Source organism: Bradysia coprophila, unplaced genomic scaffold, assembly GCF_014529535.1.
Source record: "Bradysia coprophila strain Holo2 unplaced genomic scaffold, BU_Bcop_v1 contig_350, whole genome shotgun sequence".
NCBI classification, from domain to species: Eukaryota; Metazoa; Arthropoda; class Insecta; order Diptera; family Sciaridae; genus Bradysia; species Bradysia coprophila.
In genome coordinates, this window is record NW_023503608.1 from 3581454 (window position 1) to 3596364 (window position 14911).

A 14911-nucleotide genomic window follows, 5' to 3' on the forward strand; every position below is an offset into this window, starting at 1 on the left:
GTTGAACATGCATACGATCAATGTGTCTGCATTCTCCGAAACACCAAAATGCTCTTTTTGGTGTTCAAATTATACTTATATGATGTTTCGTACGATACGTGCTCTATTGCAATTGAAAATCTTAGACAGAAATGGTGTCTTCGTGAAGTGTTTTACTAGCAGTGCTATGTAAGATTTCTGACCCATGGATTAGATAAGTCGAATTTCACTTATTACTGGATGTCCAGAAAATTAATGGTGTGACTTATGACCGTTCTTATCTGGTTCAGTATAGGACCATATTGTTATAGTACTCCATAGGACTAGGAAAAAACGAGTGAAACTGTTAACCTGTCACAGACGGCAGTTTTACTATTTGATCTATTACTTCTTCTCTAAGATTTTAAGAGATTGATTTCGGAAATCTTTTACTTCATTTGTTTTGAACATGATTTTCGCTATATAAAACCTCATTGGTCAGAGCTTGTCGTTTATTATTGCAGTCGTGGTCGATAACAGATGACAGGCTAACCATGAAGAGCTCTCACTCGACATACGTATCGCCAATCGCAAACCAAACAATTGTCATTTTCGTGAAAATTTATTTCGAATAACAAAGAAATTTATTCAATAAAAAAAAGCAAAACGAAAAATGCAACGATCCCATTAAATTGTGAAGTTTTTGTTAAATCATAGAAAACGTTCGATAAATTGAACCCAAGGAATGAATGAATTGTTAAAGAAAATTCTTGGCCTTTTTATAAATTTGCCGAGTTCTTCAAATTCAATTTCTCGGCCAATTTAGCACCGAATTCGGTGCTCACTTGCGCGAAATTTTTCACAGCACGTTCCTGGATAAATGGCGAAGCGTTCTTCATGTGCCCAGCAATGTTATCGATTAAGCGTTGTCGAGCGGCCGAGTCGAGTACTTTGTTGTAGAAAATAGCTGGCTGGGTGAAGTTGTCTTCGTTGGTCTGAAAAGAAATGGGATATGAACAGTTAGACAATTCATATTTCAGGAAACAGGCGAAAGAAGTTACAGAAAGTTAAGACGAAAAAGTTGTTTTACCTGATAACGATGAACATCTCCGCTAACTTTGAATGGTGGCACCAATCTTCTAACTCGTTCATCTTCAGTTGGTCCACTGAATGAGTTGGGGAAGTAGTTGGGAGCTAAAATTTAACAGATTCAATGCCAGTTTCACAGGATCGTCACAATAAATCCTTACCTCCGCCTTGATTGTCAGTGAAATTCATTGGACCGTCACGTTGATAGTTCTTTGCTTGTACACGGTAAGGACAATTGACCGGCAATTGAAGATGATTAGCGCCCAGACGATGACGGTGGGTATCAGCATAAGAAAACAAACGTCCCTGCAACATCTTATCCGGTGATGGTTCAATGCCAGGCACAAGGTTCGATGGTGCAAATGCGATTTGTTCTACTTCGGCGAAATAATTGTTTGGATTGCGGTCCAAAACAAGTTTGCCGTATTTAATCAAGGGGTACTGGGATTGTGGCCAGATTTTTGTCAAATCGAATGGATTGAATTCGAACTTCTCGGCTTGCTCGAAAGTCATAATTTGAACGTATGCCGTCCAGCTGGGGAAATTACCCTTGGCAATAGCGTTGTACAAGTCCCGGATGCTGTAATCTGGATCAGAACCAGCTAATTCGTCGGCTTTCGAAGCGTCCAAGTTCTTAATCTTTTGATCCGTTTTGAAATGGAATTTACAGTAGACCGGCTCGCCATTATCGTTGATCAATTTAAAGGTATGAGAACCGTAACCGTTCATGAAACGATATCCGTCAGGAGTACCACGATCACCGAACAGGAACATAACCTGATGTGTTGTTTCCGGTCGCAATGAAATGAAATCCCAGAACATATCGGCGTCTTTCAAGTGAGTTGCTGGATTACGTTTTTGGGTATGAATGAAACTTGGGAACAAAATTGGATCGCGAATGAAGAAAATCGGCGTATTGTTGCCCACACAATCCCAGATACCATCGTCGGTGTAGAACTTGATGGCGAATCCACGAGGATCACGAGCGGTATCAGCTGAGCCACTTTCACCACCAACAGTCGAGAAACGAATTGCAATTGGGGTTTTCTGATCAACGTACAAAGAATCAGTGATTTTTAGTCAGACACAATGAATGCGTTACAGCTTACCTTTCCGACTGATTCGAACACTTTCGCGGCGGAATATTTCTTAATTTCGGAGCTTGTCACTTCGAAATAGCCGAAAGCACCAGCACCTTTGGCATGGACAACACGTTCCGGTATGCGTTCACGATCGAAATGGGCTAATTCATCGATATAGTTGACATCTTGAAGTAGCATTGGTCCACGTTCACCAACAGTCAAAGATGTATCACGAATGCCGATTGGAGCACCAGTACCAGTCGTCACTGGGCCAGCCGGAGCCTAAGAAAAAAACAAAAAGTATTACGTTAGAAAGAGCTGAACATTTGTTATCGGTAACCATAATTATGACAAAAATAAGAGGTGAGAATGAGCTTAAGCCTGAAGTCTCTTAGAATGATATCAATTATCAATTTTGCTTGTTCTTGTTCTGTTATGAAGAAAAAGGACCTTCAAAGATGAGTCCATGATAAGTAGGGAATGCAATCCCGGTACCAATCCCGGTACCAGTACCGGAAAATCCCAGTCCCGAATCCCGGTATTGATTAAAAAATCCCGAGATTAGTACCGAAATTTAAAATCCAGTTTTCACTGACAAAAAAGTTTCGAAAAACTCACCTGTTGGAGGTAACTTTGTCTACAGGTAATCTACATTATCTGCCGCAGCTGTATTTTTTGCATGGGGCGCTACAGTTGTGGCAGCTATTGTATATTACCTGGAGACAAAGTTACCTGCAACAGGTGAGTTCGAATCTTTTTTGTCAGTGTTTTTTTTATAAAATTTTGAAATCGATCAACTTGTATGATTCAAACTACTATAATGGCAATATAAGATAAACATTGAAACATAGGATTAATTAACGTTTTTCTCTTATGTCGTATTATTTGCAAACACAGAAAAAGACGTTTTTAAAACTACGATGGCTAGCAACGTATTTCAAGCATGCATGATCATAGTGGTCGGCTGCAGAAAGTACTCTATTTTACATGGAAATATTTTTATAGTGTTCTACGTTTGAATAATACACTGTCCAGTTTCAGTACTCTATTTAGAGTATCATCCATGCTTGAAGTGTTTAAAATCTTTCTGGTGAGTGTCTGCTGCTCATCAAACCAACAAGCGTTGAATCTGAACGTGCATTTCCGGCTTGCCGTTACTTGCGTAGTAAAATATATTGTGGATTTAGGCGATATTTCACAAAACTGCCACTAATTGACGCTGTCGGAAAGTCGGTCTTCTGTCACTTCACACGATTTATATTTTCAAAGGCAGCGTGCTTGAAAATTTACATTACCTAACAAATCAATTAATTTTTAAATCACAAAGCACAAAAATTTGCGATTGTGACGACAACAAGTCCCACAACTTATACGTTCAAGATTGAACGATGATACGTTAAGTGCATTGTGAGCATTTTTCCAAAGAGAAAATTGAATTTACAATGTGACATCTACGCTGTTGCAAACATAAGTTAAAGTTACCCGGCCTTCACACAGCGACGTAAGTATCGAATTTCTTTTGTCGTAGTGTCAAATTTGATATTTAGAACAAAATAAATTCGATACATGTTTCACTGTGAGTAAGCACACTTAACTGTACCATTAAAAAACTTAAAAAAATGAGAATAAAATGAAAATAATTTCTTTTACTGATAATTAATCCATATCTTTTCAGTACCGGAAATCCCGGTACTGGTACCGGTACTGAGTTTCTCAATCCCGAATCCCGGGATTCAAAAATCGGTACGGGATTGCATTCCCTAATGATAAGCCAGCATCACTATTTATTCATATTTATTAGCACATCGGAAAGTTTCGGTCCAAAACTTATTCAGTTTTCTACACAGTTTTCTAAAACACTTTGGGTAGCTTACTTGAAGAATTACAACATCTTGGTCAATATCGAACTCTAGGCGATACTGAAAACTAAATAAGGAACAGATGTAATCGATACGCTAATTGAATAACATTGTTAATTAGGATAGGACTAAACAGGACTAATTAACAAATTTATCAAGGATTTATGCGTATAATTTGCATAAGTTTATTCGACCTACTATCAACAATTCACATGCAGAAATGCAATAGTTTGCCCATAACGTAACATACTTTTGTTTTCACACAGAGAAATATTAAAATAGAAATCAATAAAATAGCGTGGCAGTCAATGGTTGGGGTTTCCATTAAAAACATTTTTTGTTGCCAAGGTCATTATACCAACAACACTGAGGATAAATGATTAATGACTGTGAAAAAAAAAACACATAAAAAAAACTTATTTAATAAGCAATGGCATAACTAATTGGCAAATGAATAAGTTTTATTCACATTTTCGTCTCGTACAAAATATCGAAACTTGTGGATCTAACATAAATTCCGGAATATTTGAATTTGAGGGTTAACGATGGCATAAAAATGGAGCTGATAAAAATAATCGCATTCGTTTTGTGTGTTAATCGATACTTATAATATAGACCCTTCATATTATAAGTATCGATTAACAAACAATTACACCTTCGACTATCATACATTTTGTTCAGGATAACTACTAGAACTATGTCTAGACTGCAGAAAATAGCACGACACGACGCCAGTATAAACGATCGAAAAATGTATGTTAAAACGAATGAAGTACAAGATTTTGTAGAACAAACAGTTCAAGCAAAGGTTTGATGTTTATAATTGCAATACGCTAGCCGTTTGTAAAATAACGAAAAATTGATCATGACTTTATCAGACACTGAAATCAATCAATAATCGCGTTCCAGTCGGATTAACCGAATAGATTAAACATCAATTCATCCATTACATTCGATAAATTTTTTATAATTTCGATAACAATTCTGTGCCTCAGTGCATGTGAATTGTTTCACAATATCAGTAAAGGCTTATTTTCGTTGGCTTATACTTCCATATAGCTAAAAAGCTAAAGCTTACGTGACATATCGGCATATCAATCATTTCTGTGGCTAGCTAGTTTTTTTCTTCTAGTAATCCCTCTAATAAAACCCTAAAAATAAATAGTTCTTAGACTTGACAAATCAATGACCATCATATCCATACGCTCTCATATATCATTCCACCGCGACCACACAACGATGGTGTTAGTATATCTTACTTCTTTCATGAAGATAAGTAACTTTCTTATACAAACTCAACATCACCTTGCGTGACCTTAAAATTATTTTTGCCGGTTGAATTTTTTAACAACAAAACAAACTTATGCAATCAAAATGACAACACAAAAATTGTGTGTGTATTTTGATACTCGCTCATGTCTACGAAGATTTTATTTGCGTGGAATAATTCCAAATTCAATCGTGCAAAAAGAAGATAAATAAATTAAGGTATGATGCAAGAGAGAAAAAAAAATGTGGAGCCTAGGTAGATACTTCCATAATGGAAGCTTCTAGAGGACGAGTCAATTTCATAATTTTACTTATCGTTTACTGATAACATTTATCAATGTATCTTTATGAACTGCTATTTATTTTAAAGGTGAAATGAACTTATCACACGGCGATTAAAGTATTGCAATGTCTAGGTCTAAATGACTGGGAGTGTACTAGTATATTATCGCCCAGAAATGATCGAGTTTCAAATCACAAGAGAATGTCTAAAAAGGAATAACAACAATGTAATGATTGAGACACATTGTTCAAATCGTAGGCTAGGCAGATTATTGAATTATTGTTTTATTTATTAGAAATTTTATTTGTTAGTTTTCAAAGCAATGAGATCAGCCAAAAATTTATTCAGTGAATTTGCAACATAAATTGAACATCTGAATAGATGTCCACACCAGCAAAACCATAAAGTCTGTGTGAGGTCGGCGCAGAGATAAGCGATTGTTTATTTAGAGTCAGTACAACGTTTGTGCAAACTACTGGTTGGAATTGAATCTACATGAAGAGTAACAAAATGCTGACTTCGTGTAAAGTCTTTTGAAAATAGCGGGTCGTTTGCCCAATCTTAATTTAACTAAGAAAAATAGGCAAAATAAACACGCATTCTATATTAGCCGCACCATCGTCGGATTTTACTTCAGTTCGGTTTCACACCTTGTGCTCGAATTGTCAATTGTTCATACCGAGGAATAAAAGTCCAAAGTTTTGTGTGACAATGAGTAACTATCCCTACGGCAACATGCGCGATGAGAACAACAACATCGATAGCGATATTCAAAACGCTCGATTACTTGCAATTCAAGAAGAAGCGAGACGAAAAGTCAAAAAAATCAATGAAGACCGTAAAAATTTCAGGGAAACCATGGAATACATCAATAAACGCAGGGATCAAATAAGAGACACAATCAGCCACAATAAGAAAAAGTGATGAAACTTGGTTACAGCTGGCAATGATTTCGATCCAATTGAAAGAGTATTAAAGTGAAGTGATGAGATAAACGTATTCATTAGTTGAGTTAAGCCAGCTGAATAAAGTTACTCGATCGAAAAGATACTTTCAGAGTTTTAAATGATAAATCAGACCCAAAAGTTACAAATATTCGTACAAAAATTCGTCTGAATCACGTCTTCATTCATGTGTTTTCAACACATGTCGTTAAAGTATTATAATGCGAGCATCACATAGAAAATCAAAATCAATTTTCACTTAGTCCAATCGTTCGGCAAAGGTTTATAATTAGATTACTTTTATCGTTTTTAAACAATAGTTTATCGACAATAAAGTGCAATAAAGGTGAAATGAACTCATCACACGGCGATTGAAGTATTGCAATGTCTAGGTCAATATGACTTCTGAAAATTAACAAACTTTGAACTGGCGAGAACAAGTGAGATTGGTGACATGCATACACAAAGGACGTCCGCACTTCAGTGATGCAATACACGTTAAAATTGTTCATAACTTTATAAGTATGCATTTCTGAAGTGTGAAATGTGTGACCGACCCCTTCCCCAAATACATCCTCTAAATGGGCGGTAGAGAATAAACCAAACTTCCCAAAAGGCATATTTTTTGAGTTTTGAGCTCTTAGGGTTAGGGTCTAAACGAAGCCGGTGTAGATCATAAATGCGTAACGTTCTATCGTTTCATATTTAATGCACTTCTGACTCTTTAGCATTATTCTATTATTCAGCAGCAATTCCTAATATGATCTGGCTGCTTTTTTGGGAAATTGAGGTTTTTTCATGAAATTGCTTGAAAAAGGAATTCGAAAAAAAATTGGAAATCAAATATATTTAAGATATTGCAAAACCTGTCAGCTTTACTCGCATATTTTATCGTTTCAGCCAATCATTAATCAAAGCAAGACCCACACAAATTAAGAAAAAGGTAAAAGTGTATCTCTACGTAAAACGACTTTACTCGAATCAATCATAATTTTCTTGCATAGCAATTAATTCTCTTCTTCGTTGAATAGCTGCAATCAAAAAGGTGTTAAGTGAAGTGAAAGCAACGAAGAGTGCAAAATGTAACACTTATAAAATTGTCATTACCAGCCATTGAACAGTATTCAATCGGTGTCTTATCTATGTTTCTTATCGCTTGCTTATCGTATAGTCAGCACATTATCACAAAGTCTTTTATCATTCACAGTCGTCGGCTTAAAGACATTGCTAAGACCAAAAAAGGAGGAGTAATAAAATGATCGAAGCTCGGCATTTGTTATAGACAACGTTCAGATTAAGCCCCTATTATCGTATACACAGCAATAGTTGTTAGTTAACCAAGGGGAGAAATTAGGAAATTTCACCAAGAGCGAAAGTTTGTGACCAAGGTGAAGCGAGGGCCGCAATTTGCGCAAGCCTATTTTCATGCTTGCGTTTTGCGAAAATCCGCATCTTTGTCCACTTTGAAAAAAATAAAATAAATAGCGTGTTTAGGTATTCAGCAGCTTTAGGTGAGAAAATGATCATTTTCTCACCCAATATGGCTGGACCCATCATTTTAGAGGAGAAAATGGTAATTTTCTCACTTACAAGGCGCAACAAACGACAACAAAACGCCATTTTCACAACTCTTCATAGTGGAAAAAATAAAGATTATCGCATCGCATCGCTAGCATGAAAAATGTATTGCTATTTTTTAAAGGAGAGGAACAGGCTTTCGAATAGACCTTGACTTAATTTGGTAACATTGATTCTAAAATTAAGTAGCGATGAATCTACAACTGCTATTTTGATGCGTGTGTGAAAAATCAAACAAATCCTTATTTATTGTATGGTAAAATTGAGTTTAAATCAATAAAATTTATTGATAATATCACATTCACGATATGTTTCATTTTAAAACAGCTATAATTGCCTGCCCCTATTCCGATCTATGAATAAGTTATTGCGCAGGACTTGTGAATGGTTCGCTTGTAGAAAGCTGATAACATTTTTAGTATTCATTATATGGATCACCTTTTTGCTCTTTTATACTGTACAAAATTTTGATTGTGTGAAAACGAACAACAAAGTTGTGTATTCCATGCTTGCTTGGGCTATAATCATACAAAGTAAACAAAATTGTTGTTTTTTAGCAACCAATAAATAACGCAATTAAATTGTAATTGTTTAGGATGTGTAGTTGTGCTTGAATGGAACATTGCCGTTCGTTCCAACCAAGCAAATTATTTTTTTTCGCCTTTTTATGTCACACGTGAATCCGGATTATTTTTATACAGAATGCAATGATCCGTGAACGATCTGCATGCATTTCAATTGCATTAAAATACAAATCATATAGAAACAAAAACGTAGAAGCCACAATAGCACGACTGTGTGCGGCTCGTTGTCGCAAAAAAGGAAAAATAAAACTTTCTCCTCGTCTCGCAAAACAAAACAATTCCCACTTGAAATTTTAACCTGTTACATACGGCAAGCATATGACCAGTATCATTATCGGGTTTATTACTTCCATCGATCAAAGTATTTTTAATCGGTTGATTTCAAATCTTGTACTTCAATTTTTTTAACATGCATTTTACTATAATAAAAGACTATATTACCCAGAGCTTGTCATTATTTTTGTCGTCGTTATCGATAACAGATGAATAGCCGTATGTGACAGGCTAATGAATGAGTTTGGATTTAACTGCTCATAAAAACAATTTCATAAGAGAAAAACAGAGATGTCGAATCATGTGGTTATAGCTTTTACGTTTTCCTTCTTTGCTTTTTTACGGAGCTTTTTACGGATATTAAAACTAAAGATCGGAACAGATCACTTTTATCTGATCTGAATCTGAAAAAAGACAATCTGAAATTTTCAGATTCAGTTCAGATTGATTTCAATTTGATCTGATCTGATCTGAAAATTTCAGATTGTCTTTTTTCAGATTCAGATCAGATCAGATTTTTTTTCAGATTGATTTCAGATTTGATCATTAAAACGTGTTCTGAGTTAATTTTACTGATTGAATATCACCGGATGCTGAGTTAAGAAATTCGAAGTAACTTTATTTCTTGACTGTACACTTTATTTGTATTTCGCAATGTTTAGACAAAAAGTTATAAAATGTTCCTAGCTAAATAAAAGCGAATTCAGGAGTATGATTTTAAGGGAATTTCCTGAATTATTTTCGTCAATCTACATGGGCTCTCTCAGTTCTCACGAAATGTTTCGACTGATAATTGTTTGTGAGTTCATAAGAAAACTTTTTTGTTCTAGTACTTCATAATTTTAACGGTAAAATATTTCGCAAAAATAAGTTTTATCCATACATTTTCAAAGAGCGCTAGAAAATAAAAAAAAAATTGTTGCGCACCGTTTGGTTTTTATTTTTCATCGACGAGGAAACATTATTTTAAAAAATTGTTCCACGGTATGCCTCAAAACATTTTTTTTGGTCGTTAGTATCAAACACCAAATTGCTTAAAAAATGGTATCGGATAATCTGGCACACGAAGCAATCTCACAATCTCGCACACGCTAATTTAATGCTATAAATGTTTGTTAGCTCTGTCATCAGTCATCAGTTAATTATCCCTTTTACGAAATTTAAGTGAATTAAAATTGTGTGCCAGTTCACCTTTTACGCAGTTGAAAATTGCGTTTTTTTTGCACCGTGTGCCAAATTACCCCACGCCTAAAAAATGTGCACTAAGTCAGGAATATAAAAAAAAACCAAAAAGTTTTAAGGCATACAGTGCAACAAGTTTTTGATTAGAACATTAGTTCCTCGTCATTTTCATTTTCTGACGCTCCTTGAAAATGTATGGAGGAAACTTATGTTTGTCCAGTATTTTAAAAATTTGCCGTTAAATTTATGAAGTGAAAGAACAAAATCATTTTCTTATGAACTCACAAACAATATCCGTCGAAACATTTCGTGTGCATCAACTTTTTATTTAAATCTCATTCAAGCTCACCGTGTGAGCACACATGTCGTACGGACGAGAATCATCATATGAGTTAACTTTTTAAATAATAGTGATTTTAGAGGGATTTGGTTTGAAATAATTGTAATACTCGTAGTTAGCGGAAGTGGGAAAATAAATATAATTCTTAATGCAAACCCGACTAGGAATTTCAATAATATTTTGTGATATTAGTGTCTTGTTTCGATGAAGTTTTTGAGGATTTTTATTTGTAGAAAAAGTATCAACACAATTCAGATGGCTTTCAGTTATCTGAAAAAAAGTTTCAGATTTCAGATCACTCCGATTCAGATCGAACCTGATCTGAAATTTTCAGATTAGTGATTTTCAGATTCAGATCAGATTTGATCTGAAAATTTTCAGATCAATCTGAAAATAATTCAGATCAATCTGATCTGTTCCGAGCTCTAATTAAAACATATCGACTGACTTCGAAGTCAGGTCAACAGTCTAATATTTTCATTTTTTTTTGGATATCGGTGAGATCATATTAACAGGACGTCCACTTTGGACACTTCTGTTATATGTATGTGTTATATGTATTGGAAAAATGCGTATTTAAAAAATTTCCAATTTTTGTGTGGGTACTTTGCACTTTTAGGACGCTCACATACTCATAGACCTATGTCGGTATCACTTCAAAATCTTAATACTTTCATACATAATAATTGGACCTAATTCACTGACAATGTTTGAATCAATTCATTATAGAAGCAATAGACTGTTATCGTCACCACCGCAAAAATCAGCGATGACACTGCCTTCGAGAAGGTCTTTTGAGTTACGAAATTTAAAAATCAAAATCATTTCTTAGGAAATTAAATTTTCTCGAAAGTTTATGTGGTGAAGGCACATTTCTGCCGTGTGTCAGCCTCTGGGCGTAATTATTGCCCAGAAATGATCGAATCACCCTTTTCACTCCCTGTTTAAAAAAAGAAAATCACAAAAGAATGTCTAAAAGTAGAAGAAATGACGCAGGTACACGTTAGAAACATCTGATATAGCTAGAGGTGATACCTTTACCTTTGGCTCTAAATACAGGGTGATCGTTTCGTAATAAACAGTTACGTAATAAACTATGTGGTCATCAAATCGTAAGCTAGGCAGCTGGTCGAATTATCGTTTTATTTATTGGAAATTTTATTTGTTAGTTTTCAAAATAATGAGATCAGCCAAAATTTGCAACATAAATTGAACGATACCTACATCAGCAAAACCATGAAGTCTGTGTGAGGTCGACGCAGAGATAAGCGGTTGTTTTTACTGGTTGGGATTGAATCTACATGAAGAGTAACAAAACGCTGACTTGGTGTTAAGTCTTTTGTAAATAGCGGGTCGTTTACCCAATCTCCATTTAGCTAAGAAAAATAAACACGCGCTCTATATTAGCCACACCATCATCGGATTTTACTTCAGTTTAGTTTCACATCTTGTGTTCGAATTGTCAATTGTTCATACCGAGGAATAAAAGTCCAAAGTTTTGTGTGAAAATGAATAATAATAATAATAATAATCATCACAACAACCCGCCCAAAGATTCCAATCTCGAGAAGCTTAAGTATCTCATGGAGGAGCAAAAAAAATTAACTGAACAGTCCAGAAATCTAGGGGCTCGATTAAAAGACCAATCTGAACAAGTGATGAAACTTCGTGACAGCTGGCAGCGATTTCGAACCAATTAATAAAGTTACTCGATCGAAAAGATATTTTAAGAGTTTTAAAGCAAACCCAAAAGCTACAAATATTCGCACAAAAATTCAACCGAATTACGGCTTCATTCATGTGTTTTCAACGCATGTCGTTAAAGTAATAAAATACGAGTCTCATAACTATAGAAAATCAAAATCTATTTTCACTCAGTCCAATCGTTCGGCAAAGGTTTATAATTAAATTACTTTTATCATTTTAAACAATAATTTATCGACAATAAAGTGCAGATTCATTTACATTGTTATCATGTTTTCAACACAACATTGATGTTCGTTCGATTTTCTTCGTCGGCATTGTACGTGACTGATAAAAACAACAGCATAGTAAACTAATTCCTCCCTACTTAACTCACAGATAACAAGCAGAATGTGTTTTTTTTTAGATAAGTAGACCTAGAGTACATTCGATTCGTTTTATTTTGAGGTTTTTCTTATATGTAGAGATTACGCAGTACGAGCTCATTTTTCTAAAAAAAACTTTACTTCTGTAGGAATTGTAGATTAGGAGAGAAATCAGTGTTGAACGACATGCAAAACACAGTGGACATTTGTTATCGTATTTAATGAATGAACGTATATCCCGCCTGGTGAGATGTTGTGAAGTGTTAGAAATGAGTGAATCTCTCCACACTATACCACCACTTTCCTTCATATATTTTTTTAAAAGATTCATTGATTAATCCGCTGATAAAAATGTAGATTTGCATTTTATGACAAGTATACGCCAATTGATAAAGTGCAAATAAAAACTCGACTTTATCAAATCGACTGTTGTTTGCACGTACATATATCTTATCTTAGTGCTTATATAAGAAAGTTCGAGTAATGTCCAACAAACTCCATTCAAATTCCATTTTTAGATTAAACTTTCAATGAAGGTTACTAGGTCTTTAAACTCGATTTATTTTCAATAAAATTAGAATCAATTTCCATCGGAATAATTAAAAACTAAATGCAATGCAAATGATTGAATTGTAAAAGTAAAGAAAAACGATGAGCTACAGTAGGTATAATGGCAATTAAAACACTGCATCGTTAATTAAAACTACTGTTAATCAAACTGCGTACTTGTGCATATCGAAAGTTTAAAATTCCAAGTCGAGGTTTGAATCGAGAATTTTCTGTTATGCATTTTTACGTTCACCGGCTACCGGTTTTTAAAGCACCTTTAAGATTGCACACGATTTTTCAGCAGAGAACGTAAATAACAAAAAAATAAAAACTGTTCCAGAAACCGGTTGAACGATGAAAATTTATATTACTCGGCAGCTGTGTAGTACATGAGACAGTGAATCAGCAAATTGATAATTTTTATAAGATTTCCAATCGAAATACTTAATAGGTGGCTAACTTCTTCTATTCGTGAGACAATGTACATGCTTAGGCCAATTTTCGTATAAGCAGAAGTCATATTACAAAGAAAGACATTTTTTGCTCAAAACAACAATTAAGAAAAACAAAACAGGTCTTTAAGATCGTATCAACAAATTCTTGTACCACCTACCTTAAGCCCTGCCTTGTACTGGTTAAGATAGTCTTCTGCTGGTCCACGATTTGCTGACATTTTTGATGCCGAGCTTTTTGCAATAAGACACAAAGTGAAACGAAAAAGTTAACAACAAGAAAACTGCACAGAGCACTTCGTATTTGGCACGCTACGTTCTTTATCTTCTAAACTTGACTTGTTGTTGCTCGCTGGACGAACTGCACTGGAAAAATTTGATAAAAACAGACTGACACGACTTTTATATACACACTCAATAGCAACTAAACTGACACTTAGGTGAGTTGCGCTCTGATATTTTTGCACACGTATTCGTCTTCGTTTGTTTAGATGGAAGTCTGGTAGATTCCTTCGCTAATTTCTCATTTGTAATATATCATAACAAAGTCACTGGTATTTATCGAAATTATTAACGCGACCACACTCTCGAAACACACCGCCCACATCAAAAATTTATTATTGCCATTAAGAACAAAACAAGACAAAACTTGAGTGCTCGCACAGCCTAACACCATGAATAGAAATGAACGAAATGAAGAAGTTCTGCGACAGAGTCATCTATTTATAAAAAATTAAAATCTTTCTTGAGAATTTCAGTAAAAAGAAAATTTAAAAAAATTGAAGATTTGAAATCATACGATTTTATATAGTTGCGACATCGGCGGATATATCAAATAAGAGTCAATTCGCCAAAACTTCACTATGGCTCAAATGAATCGTCGTTCAATTCTGATAATATCGTGGAAAAACTTTTTCCCGAAAAATTTTTGTTGAATCAAATTTTGTTCCAAATTGAATCAAAATTCCAAAATTTTACCTCATCAATTTTTTGAAAATAGTAAATCGAGCTCAAAGTTGTTTTTCTGATTAGTTCCTATCTCACCCATTCACATATGTTTTGAAAAATTGCATTTCTCAATATATGTGGATATAGTACCTGGATGCAATGTATCGAGAAATGCCAATTTTTATAATTCACGTATTTTGTTTAGACAGAATTGATAAAATAGGAAGATACTTTATCGTGCAGATCAGAAAAACAATTTTGAGTTCGATTTACTATTTTCAAAAAATTGATGAGGTAAAATTTTGAAATTTTGGTTCATTTTGGCAGTTTGGCCTCTACAAAAAAGATCTATGACTCATCTTCTGGCTGTATCACGTTAGTTTTACTGACTATTATCTCGTAAAACTATAATTAATAAAATTCGCTCGAAAAAACGTTATTTGGGGAACTTT

At 34.6% G+C, this 14911-nt stretch overlaps 1 protein-coding gene across 1 annotated transcript; it reads right to left on the reverse strand.

The window, feature by feature from the left end:
• Positions 1-659: 659 nt before the first annotated feature.
• LOC119080294 (catalase-like) lies at positions 660-14195 on the reverse strand. The gene is made up of 5 exons (XM_037188566.1): positions 13673-14195; positions 2157-2411; positions 1209-2094; positions 1049-1152; positions 660-953 (listed from the first exon to the last, which is right to left on the reverse strand). The coding sequence occupies exons 1-5, from the start codon at positions 13730-13732 to the stop codon at positions 738-740; spliced, it is 1521 nt and encodes a 506-aa protein (XP_037044461.1). The 5' UTR covers positions 13733-14195; the 3' UTR covers positions 660-737.
• Between the last annotated feature and the right edge of the window lie 716 nt (positions 14196-14911).